This window comes from Nelusetta ayraudi, unplaced genomic scaffold (assembly GCF_046127955.1).
Source record: "Nelusetta ayraudi isolate G7.1 ecotype Tasmania unplaced genomic scaffold, CSIRO-AGI_Nayr_v1 ptg000106l, whole genome shotgun sequence".
Classification (NCBI taxonomy): domain Eukaryota; kingdom Metazoa; phylum Chordata; class Actinopteri; order Tetraodontiformes; family Monacanthidae; genus Nelusetta; species Nelusetta ayraudi.
The window spans coordinates 1,182,977-1,196,306 of NW_027466156.1; the positions used below are offsets into that span (position 1 = coordinate 1,182,977).

At 48.0% G+C, this 13,330-nt stretch overlaps 2 protein-coding genes across 2 annotated transcripts; one reads left to right on the forward strand and one right to left on the reverse strand.

The window, feature by feature from the left end:
* Positions 1 to 378: 378 nt before the first annotated feature.
* mettl21a (methyltransferase 21A, HSPA lysine) lies at positions 379 to 2,108 on the reverse strand. The gene is made up of 3 exons (XM_076048646.1): positions 1,865 to 2,108; positions 1,662 to 1,773; positions 379 to 851 (listed from the first exon to the last, which is right to left on the reverse strand). The coding sequence occupies exons 1-3, from the start codon at positions 2,009 to 2,011 to the stop codon at positions 454 to 456; spliced, it is 657 nt and encodes a 218-aa protein (XP_075904761.1). The 5' UTR covers positions 2,012 to 2,108; the 3' UTR covers positions 379 to 453.
* Positions 2,109 to 2,491: 383 nt separating this feature from the next.
* LOC142903148 (cyclin-Y-like protein 1) lies at positions 2,492 to 9,324 on the forward strand. The gene is made up of 10 exons (XM_076048640.1): positions 2,492 to 3,380; positions 3,475 to 3,549; positions 3,643 to 3,677; positions 3,775 to 3,875; positions 4,105 to 4,140; positions 4,795 to 4,846; positions 4,993 to 5,112; positions 5,217 to 5,383; positions 8,339 to 8,501; positions 8,615 to 9,324. The coding sequence occupies exons 1-10, from the start codon at positions 3,221 to 3,223 to the stop codon at positions 8,729 to 8,731; spliced, it is 1,026 nt and encodes a 341-aa protein (XP_075904755.1). The 5' UTR covers positions 2,492 to 3,220; the 3' UTR covers positions 8,732 to 9,324.
* Positions 9,325 to 13,330: the final 4,006 nt, after the last annotated feature.

Below are 13,330 nucleotides of genomic sequence, written 5' to 3' on the forward strand. Positions count from 1 at the left end.
TGTTTGGCCGGAGGGGGCCTCCAAGTCCAGGCTGGACATGCCGTTCCCAGAATGTACTGTGAGTTCTACCCTGAGATCATACAAAATGTGTGTTTTATACCAGTCATTTGATGTCCCCGCGTCAAGGGCCAGGTGTTGGCTCCGCCCACTGAGGGCACTGTGTCTTTGTCCCCCGTCTGAACTGGACAGACTTTCCAACAAAGTCATCACTATTAGCAGGTAAAGCTGTAAACAGAGGGCTAAATGTGCTGCTTTCAGGACATCGTGGGAGTTTTTTTGATGGTCAATCTTGCAAATTGGAATCCTCAACTCTTCTGAGGATCTATGGATGAAAATGATGACGATGATGATGATGATGATAATGACGAAAGTCAAAAGTTAAGAAACAAATTAAAAACATTTTATTCAAGTAGCACAAGTTGTGAATTTGACAAAGTATGGCATGATATAAGTTCATAAATCCCTGTCAGGAGACAGTTTCCAGGATTTATACACGTGGATGTCCCGCTCTGGGTCATAGTGAACATCTTCCACCGCGAACCGCTGCCTCAACAGTGCCAAGAAATCAGTGTCCCGCTCATAGCGGATTTTGCAGGCCAGCAACACCACGGTCGAGTCCGAGCACAGGTGCTCCAGGGTCCCCAGGAGCTGCACGAAGGTGTCCTCCAGGTAAACAATGTCCGCGCCCAGCACCACGTCGAACCCCGCCGCTGGGTAGCGCTCGAGGGCCTCGCCCCAGCTCAACTCTGACACCTGGGCGGTTCCCTGGGAGTCCGCTGGGATGTTTGCCTTCACGTTGGCCGAGAGGAAGTCCAGCGCTGGTTTCCGGTCGGTGATTGTCACCCTGGCACCTGTAAGTGAGGGTGTCGATCAGGGTCCGTGGCTAGACGGGAGGACTGGTGGACCCTGTGCGGTCTAACTCCCAATTCACACTAGAAGCGTAAGAAGAGCGTTGACGGCTCCGCAGCAGAACGCGGCCATTACAGTCAGTGTGCAGGTTCACATCAGGCGCAGAGCGGCCACGTTTCAGAAGCGTCCCAGAGGCTAAAAACGTGACGCCCTGGTAAAGAACCCTGGCGTTTATTTTTTGACACTTCACCTACCGCGTCAATTGCAGCAGGTAGAATCGTTCAGACAGGAAGTCAATGGTGTGAAAACACGGTGGATCCGGTTTATATTAATCATAATATACAATGTGCTGGATTTTGTTTTTCTATGTGATGTATTTTACAGTGAAACATCAACGTGACACATTGGCTTCAATGCTGTTCAGTTTGGCCGTCAAACAATAAAGCAGATTTCACTTTGAATATGAATCTATGGTGAACAAAATGCATGTATACTTTTAATATCTGCATTTTGTATGTTACCAGCAGTTCCGTTTATTATTATTTTCCTTTTTTTTTTTTTTTTTTTTTTTTTACACACATCGATACTTCGAGACACTATTGGGACGGGCACAAGAGCTTTGTTTCACTGTTGTTTTCTTTAAATAGACGCGAAACTACCTGGGTTGTCGCGCGATCTTGTAATCCTCGCGTGATCGAGCTCGGAAACGCACGCTCTGCTTGCGCTTCAGGTGTAGGGGTACGGAGCATTTTCCAGGCGTCGACGCGTACGCTCTACTTACGCTTCTGGTTGGAATTGGGGGTGACACTCACCGAGCAGGGCTGCAACGATGCCCACCAGTCCGGTCCCAGCCCCCAGCTCAATCACTTCCTTCCCCTTTAGGTCCACCTTCCCCAGCTCCAGGTACATGCACAGTACCACCGCCTGCAAAGCGAGCGTGATACACAGTCAATGAACATCAACACCCGCCATGAATGCGAATAAAAACTTGTAATGTAAAACACAATCCACATACCGCATCCCAAACAACTGCTGCGACGCCGAATTTCTTCCAGTCCTGCGCGAGACGGAGCTCACGGTTGACGAACCGGAACTGGACCGACGAGTTGTGGAGTTTGGAAAGCGCCGGTAAGGGGCTCTCCACGTACGGAACCAGCGCCATGCTACTAAAACCACTTCACTGCCTCTTGTGGGCCATAGCGCATGCTCAAACGGAGAGACGCTATACGAATATACGACTCATTGCCTCCCTCTTGTGGAGATTAATTGCTTTGGGTTAGATCAACGTATGTATGTATTCATTGCTTTGGGTTAGATCAATTTATGTATGTATGTATGTATGTATGTATGTATGTATGTATGTATGTATGTAATATATAGTAATAATACGAGTAAAGTGTGTTTTTGTAACTACTATATAGCCTATTTTTGTACCATCATTTTTTTTTTAGTGCTGCTGTAGTTTCCCAATTTGGGATCAATATCTATCTATCTATCTATCTATCTATCTATCTATCTATCTATCTATCTATCTATCTATCTATCTATCTATCTATCTATCTGTCTATCTGTCTATCTATGGGCTGATGATGCAGACCTTTAGTTTGAAACTCAGCAGGCGGAAGCTGTCTGTGACCATTTCCGCCTCGGCTGATGTGACACTTTAGGACGTGTCCTCGAGAGCTAATGTTTTCATATATATACACGAGTATATATATAATAATAAAAAAAAAAAACACGGCGACAATTGCCCCTGTATTTGTGCCTCTTTTCAATTACCGTCCACTTAGCCCCTATTCCACACTGATTCTAAGGAGGAAGGAGGAAAACGTTTCAAGTACGACTTAAACTGCGGCGGAAGTGGAGCCGGGGATGGATTAAAGTGCGACAGCTAGCATGGAGGAGGGAGGCACAGCCAGGGGTTCCCCTCTCCGCGTTGGCAGCCTCCTCCGGGTAAAGACATGACCTCTTATCGGTTCGCTTCCAAAGTTGAAAGTTCTTCCGTCCTCACGCCGGCGCTGTGCGGCGCAGACGGCCTGAAACAATGTCGGCTGACGTCGGTGAACTGCTCCTAGCCAGTTGGCGAACAACACATAGCCGCGCGTACTCGCCGGCCGGGCTCGTTTCCGCCGCCTCGAACCTCGTCTGAACCGTTTACATGAAGGCTCTGAAACCCGTCGAGTGCTTTCTCCAACTTTACTGCGGCGTCGCCTTCCGTTAGCGGCCACTGACTCGGTGGGTTTGTATTGAGGTTAGACCCACCCAAAGCGCAGGTTGCAGGTGCCGCCGGGAGGCGGAGGACGACGGTCGGTGATCCCCTCCCCGGTTGTATGGGATTCGGCTGCGGCAGCACAGCAGCAGGCCCACGACCATGGGAGGTTCCGTGTCGTGTTGCATCTCCCCGGGGGAGAGTCCCAAGATCCGCCGGAGGGAGCTGGAGCTGGAAGAGTGTCCTATCACCACCACCGAGGACGTCAGTGAGGACACCGGGACTTACCTGCAGCACATCAGCGACAGGGAACTCCCCGATGGTGGGCTTAACGTCATGCACGTTTTCCAAAAGTTGTACAATCTGAAGTAGTGGGTGGGTGCAGTATAACGCTTCTGGTGGTTTAAATGTTGCAGATCTAGCCCACGAGGCCAACCCGTCAGACCACCCGAGAGCCAGCACCCTCTTCCTCAACAAGTCCCAGTCAGATGGTGAGAACTGCAGTGAGAGCATCTGTTGTTGCTTGATTAAAAAAAATCATTGCTATACCCATCCCCAAGTGTCGCTTCTGCTTCTTTTTCCAGTGCGCGAGAAGCGAAAAAGCAACTACCTGAACCATGTAAGGGCCAATTGCAGCTCCGGAACCCCGGCCTGTGTTTCGTGAGGTCGTCTTTTGCCGCCATCGGTCTTCATTTTTCATTTGCGTGTCTTTCCAGATGTCCCCGGGGCTCCTGAGCAAAAAGTACAGCTCCTGCTCGACGATATTCATCGACGACAGCACGGTCAGCCAACCCAACCTCAAGAGCACGATCAAATGGTGACTTTTATCTCTGTCCTTTCCCTGTCCTTTGCTGTCCTTTTCTGATTTTCAGTGTCAATGATGTCTTAGCTGTTAGCTGCCAGAGCTGTTTTGTACCTCTTTTTGTTTACTGTCTTCATATCTACCAGCTGGATGCCAGATTTAACACCACATAATGTGACAAAAGTACTTGTCCTTGGGTTTGAAAGCCAAGTTGTTCATGCTGCCTTTGTCTCTTTGTTTCCAGTGTTGCTTTGGCCATATACTACCACATAAAGAACAGGTAGGAAACACTTAAGAATTCTAACAATAAAATTGTTGTTTATTTGTCTCATAATAGGATGAAATAATTTTCTTTTACACCATTATTGGTTACAGTAGTGGCTTGTCTTGTCAGTATGTGTGCAAATATTTTCACTTCATTTCCATCTTAAAGAAATATCATGTTTTTATTTCTTTTATTTCTTTTTTTTTTTTTTTTTTTAAATCCTGAGACAAATTCTTCTAATACAGACAGTAGCCTGGCTGCAAAAAGACCAATAATGTTGGATGATATATGACAAACAATATTGTTCATGAGTTTTGTCAGACTCGTTTGTGCCATTCATTTAATGAATTTATTGCACAATGCACAAAAAACAAAAAAAAATAAAACAATAATAAAACAAATGACAAAAAAACCAAATAAACGATTCAACAAAAATAACAGAAATGAAGAAAAAAATCAATTCCAACATGCATAAAACCTGCACATAAAAAAAACCCAACAACAAATACAGTGTGTCAAAGTCAGGCACCAATTCAAAACTTTTCCCAACATTTGATTTATTTTCAAGCAACACAAATCATTCATTAGGTTGACCGCAAATTTTGAGGCCATGCTCGCTGCGAAAATTTTCCCCTCAACTGGAGCGCTTCTTACGTTGTGCACCTGCAGAGACTCAAACCGCTCGCTGGACATATTCGACGAAAAGAAGCACCCGCTGTCGGTGAGTTCATGCCTCCGATTGCGAGAGGACGGTGTTGTTTTTTTTGTTTGTCTTTTGTTTTTGTTTTTTCTTTTTGTTTCCCCCGTTCGCTTCCTTCGTTGGCCGCTCAAGTCGTCCTTAATTATCCCTCCCCTGAAAACGCACAGCGGGAGAAGGTTCCAGACGACTACTCGGTCGTCGACCCAGAGCACAAACTCATCTACCGCTTCATCCGGACGCTCTTCAGCTCGGCACAGCTCACTGCTGAGTGCGCCATCGTCACTCTGGTAACTACTCACATCGCCCGCTTTCCCACTGTAGACCACAAAAATCAGCTTTTTAAATTTTTTTTGATTCTCACTGACTCACCCACCCCATCTGCATGTACCAGGTTTACCTGGAGAGGCTGCTGACGTACGCTGAGATGGACATCTGCCCGTGCAACTGGAAGCGCATCGTCCTGGGCGCCATCCTGCTGGCCTCCAAAGTCTGGGACGACCAGGCCGTGTGGAACGTGGACTACTGCCAGATCCTGAAGGACATCACCGTGGAGGACATGTAGGTTGTCCCTGAACCCTGTCAAGCCCTCACCCTCACTCTCCTTCACCCTCCATCATAACATTAAAAAGCATGAAGACTCATCAAATAGATTTTGTGAAAATTCAGCAATGAAATAAAACAAAAAGCATGACTTTTTTTAACGTCAAGGGATATTAAAAGTTTCGAACTCTTGATAGAACAAAAACATCACATCAGTCTTATGTATTGTGTGATGGTTGATGAGCTTTTAATTGGTTCTTTACTGCCGGTGCACAAAGTCACAACGCTGAGGGCCGGATCCTCAAAGCGAATGCGCGGCTTTTGCGGCAGAAAATCCGTGTAAACAGCGCCAAAAACGGTGATTCCGATCCACAGAGAGGACGCAAAACGTGAAAATGGGCGCAAAATGTGCCGAGGCGCAGGTAGCGGCAGGGCTGCGCCAGACTCATTTGAATGTATTTAAATGAGTCATGACACGCAAAAGGACACACCCCCTTCTATGCAAATATGCCTCATTCAAACAGCGGCAGATCCAGAAAGAGTTTGCGCTCGTGTCCGCACGCAGTTTGACAGACGGAGACACCGCCAGCCAGAACCAGGAGCAGCTTCTGTCTGTCAAAGTGTTTCTGGCTTCTGAGTGAAACTTTCCTCTCTGAAAAGCCTGAGATATATATATAGCTCCCCAAATCTTATATATAGATAGGCATAGACTACAGTATATATGCCAGTATTTTAGATAGGCTATGGAAAATACAAATGGTCCTCAGGTGTTGGTGACCAACGCGTCTTGCGTCTTGACTAGGGTTGGGCATCGAGCATCGACTGGAACCGGTTCTAAGGTTCCGATGCTCTCGGAATCGTTCAAATGTTTAAGTTTTGATTCCTGGGGGAGGGACAAACGCAGAGCATTGTGCAAGTAGGGAGCGATGGAAAGTGTGCGCCGCGCTCCAAGGTTTGTCTTCACTTTACAGCCTCTGTTCCACTGAAATTAGCGGGATGACACCATGTTTTTGGACGCGGGACGTCGCGGAAGCGATCGGCATCGAGTTCCGTGTCCACGCACCAAACCCAGCGGGGTGTCCCCCCCGCCGGCAAGCTGCACCCCCTCCGCTTTCACCGCTGCGTGTCTGCTGACGTCATCGCGCTGAGATCGCATGATGAAGTTCTACAGAATTCAAGAGTCCGGCGGTGGCCAGTGTTCTTAGTTGTTGGGCACTTTTGGCTGTAGTGCAACGATGACGTCGTTGCCGCCAGACTTGAAGCGGCGCGCACCTCCGCGGCTGCTTCCCGCCGTGCAGCGATTGTTTCGGCGTCTGGTCCATTTTGTGCGCGAGCAGCGGGCGAAACAGCCAGAGGACAATGAACAATTATCCTGCGGTGATGGAACGTGATGGAAAACTTTTGCATCAGTGCTTGATATACGCCGCTACTGGCGCGATATTATGATTTAGCGCACGTTACGCTCAACGTCACCCCGTGCGGCAGGTAAAAAAGGCGGTGTTGTCCCGGGTTTGCCGATTCCATCGCAATGATCGCATCGATTGGTTCGGAGCCGATAATCACCCGGGTCGCTTGCCGGGTTGCTTGACCCGTTTTGTCGCGCAACAGCGCGGCTCGGTGAGCAGATTCCACTGCCACCAAATGCTGATTAGTAGCGGGACATCACCACGTTTTTTGGCCAGTGGAATTGGGGCTTTAGGCAGCATGTTAAACTTTGCCTAAAAATTTAGGCAACTGAAATGCAAAGAAGCTGTATAAGCTTTAAATTAAAGTTCATAGACTTGATAAATATAATGTGAGAAATTCAAAGTAAAGTTCATAAAAGTTTATAAATTTAAAATTAACCAGAAAGAACTTTTTGACCCTGCCTCTTAAAAAGAATCGAATCGAGAATCGCTCAGAATCGGAATCGTTCAAATTCAAACGATGCCCAATCCTAGTCTTGACTTTCTTTCATTATGGCAGCAGTCTTGGTGGACGGAGGAGGCATCGTAATGCCAGGAGCACAGGAGCGTTTATCCTAGCAGAGCTACGTAGCTCGTTGCTTCAGCAGCGAGGGCAGCCGGCTCACCATCTGAACATTTTTCATTTCTTTTCCGTGCATCCATGAACACAAACCAAACACACGCACTCACCAACAACCTTTGGTGCAAACTGCTCTCAGGTTGCCAGACCGCAACATTCGCACCTGTTTCAGGTGCCGCATTCGTGGGCGTGTTTGCGCCTGCATGTCATTAGCGCAAAAACCTTTGTGGATACCCGCATCTGTGGCGCAGATTGCAGCCGCAATCACGCATTTTACCGCTGTGTGTGTGTGTGTGTGTGTGTGTGTGTGTGTGTGTGTGTGTGTGTGTGTGTGTGTGTGTGTGTGTGTGTGTGTGTGTGTGTGTGTGTGTGTGTGTGTGTGTGTGTGTGTGTGTGTGTGTGTTCCATGGTTTTCCGACATGCAAAAAAACTTATTACGTACTTACGTCATAGGCTGGTGAATTAACACATAAGTGTGTAATTCTAAACATAACCATGAAACATCGATCCTCGCGGTGCGGTTGCACCAACATGTTTCGCAGCTTCATTTTCTATCAAATATTCCTAAACTTTAGAAACTTTGGGTCTGCGTTTTCAAGCATTTTCAGAGAAGCTGCCGTTCTTCTCTCTCTCTTTTTTTTTTTTTATATTTTTTTATGCAGGATGTAAACAACGAGCCACTACACCCTCAGTGCTCAGTTGTGCACTGCAGGTAAAAATGAGCATGTCGCTGCCGGAGTGTGATTTTATCATTCAGCAATTTACAAAAACAACACAAACACGAGGGGTCGACGCTTCAGTTTTTGCATGATCGATTACGTGGACAAATCGCCGCAGCCCTAAACTGCAGTTGGACATGGACACGAAATGAGACTTTCTTATACCAGCAGAAACCCTCCCTCACCCCGACTGACCCGCTTGTATTCCCACTCCCCACCCCACCTGCAGGAACGAGATGGAGCGCCACTTCCTGGAGCTGCTCCAGTTCAACATCAACGTCCCGGCCAGCGTCTATGCCAAATATTACTTTGACCTGCGCTCGCTGGCGGACGACAACAACCTCAGCTTCCCGCTGGAGCCGCTGAGCAACAAGCGGGCGCAGAAACTGGAGGTGAGCCGGGGTTATTTTATCATTCTTATTGTTTTTTTCAGTTTCCTGGCTGCTTTTTACGCAAGGAACAGCTGCCCAGACAATCGTGTGATCGTGCTCTCCGCTGTCTCCAGGCCATCTCCAGGCTGTGCGAGGACAAGTACAAGGACTTGAGCAAAGCGGCTCTGAGGAGGTCCGTCAGCGCGGGCAACCTGCTGGGCGTCAAGAACGCCCAGGCTGTGCTCTCCTGAGCCTGAACCGATGGTCCAACGGAGCTGCATTTAAGATGGGGGGGAAAAAAAGATTTGTCATAGCTCAGTAGCTGAAGAGTTTGCTCGTTTAGAAAAAACAAAACAAGAAAAGAACACCGGATGTGAGCGCCACCCTAAAGCACCATTGCAATGTGATGAAGCGTCCGCCGTCCAGGAGCTCCCGCTTTCTGCCTTTTCCCAAGCATGGTTGATTTGGTCAATACCTGCAGCTTGTCAGCATTTTTTTTTTCCTCTTTATTTTTCTCCCCAAATGCGGTCAATGTGTAACTCAGAAAGGAGTCCTCAAGGCAAAAAGCTCCCTGCAGGAACCTTTTTGTTCAATTCTTCCTCTTATAATTATTTGTAGTATTATTATAATTATTATTATTTTTATTTTCTTGTCGGCACGGCCTCCTCCCTTCCTTCTCCAGCTCTTTCATCATCATCTGTGATGAAGACGTGGCCAAACTGCCGCGTGGTGCAGTCGCTGCACACGGACCGAGGGCAGTCTTTGTTTTGCTTACTGTGTAGGCTCCTATAGCTGTGAAATGTACCAGACTTTATTTAATTCAAATAAACTCGGGTTGACCTCAGTGGACGTGGCTCCTCTCCTCTCTTGTGTTCAGACTTGACCTGAATTTATGTAAGCTGAAAAAGACAAAAAAAAAAGTTATCAAACGATTATTTTTTGTTAATGTTTTCTTAAGAATATAATAACCGTGACGGCATATAAATGTATATTTTAACTGTTTTATAGTAATTGAATATGAAATCTTGAAAACACCACGTGTTCATGCAAAGAAATGTATGTCGTCTTGGCCACAGGGGGGCAGTGCTGCATGTGTAGTGCTGCTCTCCTTGACTGCAGGCGTCTGATTGGTCCATATGTTAATGCGACATCCTCCCGCCTGTCCTGAGCTCTGGCGCAGCTTGAGTGTGTTATTGTCACGCTGAGGGAAGCCTGGACGACAAACCAGGTTTGTGTCAAGACGGATGGTGTGTGTGTGTGTGTGTGTGTGTGTGTGTGTGTGTGTGTGTGTGTGTGTGTGTGTGTGTGTGTGTGTGTGTGTGTGTGTGTGTGTGTGTGTGTGTGATGCAGGGGTCACAGTGTCGCCGCCTGCTTCATTAATCTCCCGGCGCCGAGGGGACCCGTCTGAGCTATAAACACGGGCCAGAGAGAACAAGCGGCCCACCAGGGGGAGTCACTCCGTTTAGCACGTGCACTGCTGGGGTCTCTCCTCGAATCACCCTTTGCTTTCAGCAAACAATGTCACGCCATGTGTTTGCACCGTGGCCCTGATCATAACAGGATGTACACACTGGTGCGGTTGTGTTACCCCATCACGACATATCTAACCTTGCAGTGTTGCAGGATCCCTCAGTTTTCGGCGCTGAAATCCAGCGAATCCATCTTGACGACCTCTCACATGTAGCCTTTTTTTCAACTGGACTTCTTTTTCACGGATTCCATAACCAATCGGCTTCCTTTGCGGACAAAGAGGCATGCTTCCTCAACTCCACGACTGGTCTAACTTAACAGAGTAGAAGTTGCTATAAGTTAGCATGGATGCTGCGATGATAGCGTTGGCTTGTCTCTGTGTTGCTTGCCTCCACTCTAGACTCGTTTTAGGTGTAATCGTCGAGGTGTGTTTGCTGTTTAAGTGTTTGTGTTAGGATCCGAGTCATCCTGCAGCTTTTCGCCGTCACCCCTGCCGAGTTGGCACGTGAGTGACAAACGGCGGCCGCCGGCAGTCCGTGTCTGACTCTAATGAGCTTGGTGAAAGATTCGAACCTCGCTTGCACCCGCTGGCTTCTGGCACCAGGAGGAGCTCCGTGCACAGGCCGCTCTGTCAGCCATCACAAGCAGACATGAAGCAGATGCCAGCAGCCAGCTCGGTCCAGAGGAAAAAAAACAAAAAAAAAAACAGGGCCGGGTAGTTTTTGACCTTTAATAGGGAACAAAAAATGGTTTACCTTTGGCTGATCCTCACTGCAGGCTCCAGGTGTTCCGCGGCAGGTGAATCACCGCGCCCGCCGTCGTGAACGATGCGCCGAGGCGGCCAATTTGCTAAATGTCATGCACGGTTGAGCAGCCGTGCCAGCTGCTGAGAAAAAGGCCGCCGAAGTCGGAAGGGAAAGAAAAAAAACACGGAGCGGGCTCCGTCGATAAAACATGTTTTCCGCACGCCGCAGCAAATGAGAACATGTTGGTTTTTTGCTGAGTGGAGGCTGTTTGTCGTTAGTGCTGCAGTCTGAATGTGTTCCTCTTTAATGGTGCGTAGAAAATGCTTGGCCTCGATTTCTGGGTACATTTTCATTTCTCTCGACTAAAGTAAAACTAAACAGGTATCAGCACTCAGTCTTTTGAGGATCGTTTGTCAGGAAGAGTCACTATTGTCAGTAATGAAAATGAAAGTCTTGTACTTTTCATGATATGAAGCTAATTAGGCTAATGCTCAGCAAGTTGTTTCTCAGCAGACTAGATGGTATTTTATCAGAGCTAAATTGTACTTGTGATATGATTTTTATGGAGCATCACTTATCGCTAAACCACTACGAGCTGTACATTTGAGATTCCCGTCAGGGCTTACTTGCTTTCAGAACGGGTCAAATGAACATGCAGCTGTGTAAGGTTGTACACTCCCAAAGCACTTGTCTTTTTTTCTCTTTCTTGGGGGGGGGGAGTTGTTAAATGCTTATGTGAAAGCCCTTTATATGCATGCAGGGGCGCTCCTAACATGTTGTCGCTAATTGGTGGCAGGGATGTGGCATACGGATGCATGTGAACCAGATTTGGCCACAAACCTAAAAAGAAGGGGAAAAATAGATCATTGTCATTCAACTGCTGGAGGTTTGGGAGAAAAACAAAACAACAAAATTGCGGTAGGTAGAAAGTCCCCGTGGGAGCCCGACCGTCTGATTCGGACTGGCATGGACGTGGATGGTGGCTTTTGGCGAGAGCGTCCGTGACACACCGCAGGACAAAGCCACAGCCCAGCTTTTGTTGACCTTCACGATCAAGGACCCGTACAATGGCCCGATTCCTCAGCCAAGAGACTGTAATAAAGCTAATGGAGCAAAAGAGAGTGGTGGTGGTGGGGAGAGGGAGGAGGAGGAGGAGGTGGATGGAGGAGGAGACAGCGCTGCAGCCGCTTCCCCGTCCAATCTCCTCTGTCACACACACACACACACACACACACTGCACACATGTGACGTCTCCTCAGCCTTAAACACGATTCTGCTCCTCTTTCATGTCTCTATAATCCTCTTTTGTCCGACTCGTTTATGCCCTCTGCTTTAAGAGGAAAAAGGAAAAAAAAAAATCAGGATAATGAAGCTTGTACTTCCCCCTCCCGACAGCAGAGGGCAGGACGTCTAAACGTCGTGCCTGTTATCAGAGAACGATTGTCCGAAAATGCATCGCTGCTGATGCAAGCATGAAAAAGAAGCATGTCTTCAGAATTTCAATCAATAAAAACGTCTGAATTAGCATCTTCTCTCCAATCAAAGCCCCAATTTCAACCAAAAAGTGGCGCGCAATGCAGGGTCTTGATGGATTTTTTCCCCACTATCCCCCACACCCCTACAGCATGGCGCAGCTTGGTAGCCGCAGCAACAGTTAACAGGATTAGGCACGGGCTTACATAAACATCTCCCATGGCAACAGCGCACCGGCATCAAGGCTGAAGGCAGACGGAGGGGGAAAGCCGTCGCCACGAAAACACAGCAGCATCCAGCGACGGCGGTCAGCTGACTCTGACGCAGGATGCACTCCACCAAGCTACCAAGTCCACCAATTGTCTGATTGGTGACGTTTCACTGCCCTTAGCCAGATCCAAATCCAGGGCGCCCTCCGTAGGTCAACATACCCGGATTGCAGTTCCTGCCACAGAGTCCCCGCCGAGCCGCGACATGATATTGGGTCCCATCGGATATGTTGGATACCTTTTCGGAATGCCCCATTTGCCACAATTCCACCTGCAGGTGTACTCAGGGGCGTGAGTCTTACCCTGGAAGTGTCTGATGGTACGAGTGTATAAGGTTGGGTATCTCCGTCTTATAATACAAGCATAACCCCGACTCGAAGGACTCACTCCTCCTGAAAGTCAGTCAAAGTGAGTCACATGTAGACGTAACTGACTCTACTCTCTTTGATTTTGGTTTGCACCTTCTTTTGGGACAAGTAGGCTATGGTACAACAACAACAACAAGGTGACATTGTGTGAAGTATCTATTTTTTTTCTGCTTGGCCATTGACCGTTTCTCTCCCCTCTTTGCCCACCTTGCGCCCGCTCATCTGGCCCCGCCTCCTTAGTTCCTTCACTGTGTCGTTGCTGCCGCCTCCGATTATGGCCTGCTTGGCTCTGTCCTTCCCCCTCGTTCGTCCCTTCCCCTTGCCTGCCTGCCTCTCGGCTCGAGATAAGGAGATTAAGACGGAAGAGAATTGCTCCGACGCTTGACGACTTGGAAGCATTTTTTTCTTTTTGTTCTCTCCCCGCTGACCATTTCCCGAATGTTCTTACTTGCTTTACAGAAACATTACTGACGTCAGCTCTGATGTGGGAATTTTTGCTTTTCACTTAAATTAAAAGGCGGAAG

Bases quoted from the DNA above. Each gene is read 5' to 3' on its own strand.
- LOC142903148 (XM_076048640.1), top strand. From the start codon at position 3,221: ATGGGAGGTTCCGTGTCGTGTTGCATCTCCCCGGGGGAGAGTCCCAAG. The intron at 3,550-3,642 runs GTGAGAACTGCA...TTCTTTTTCCAG, and splicing joins CAACAAGTCCCAGTCAGATG to TGCGCGAGAAGCGAAAAAGC. The intron at 4,141-4,794 runs GTAGGAAACACT...GTGCACCTGCAG, and splicing joins TACTACCACATAAAGAACAG to AGACTCAAACCGCTCGCTGG.
- mettl21a (XM_076048646.1), bottom strand. From the start codon at position 2,011: ATGGCGCTGGTTCCGTACGTGGAGAGCCCCTTACCGGCGCTTTCCAAA. The intron at 1,774-1,864 runs GTATGTGGATTG...CTCGCTTTGCAG, and splicing joins CAGCAGTTGTTTGGGATGCG to GCGGTGGTACTGTGCATGTA. The intron at 852-1,661 runs GTGAGTGTCACC...CCTCACTTACAG, and splicing joins CATCGTTGCAGCCCTGCTCG to GTGCCAGGGTGACAATCACC.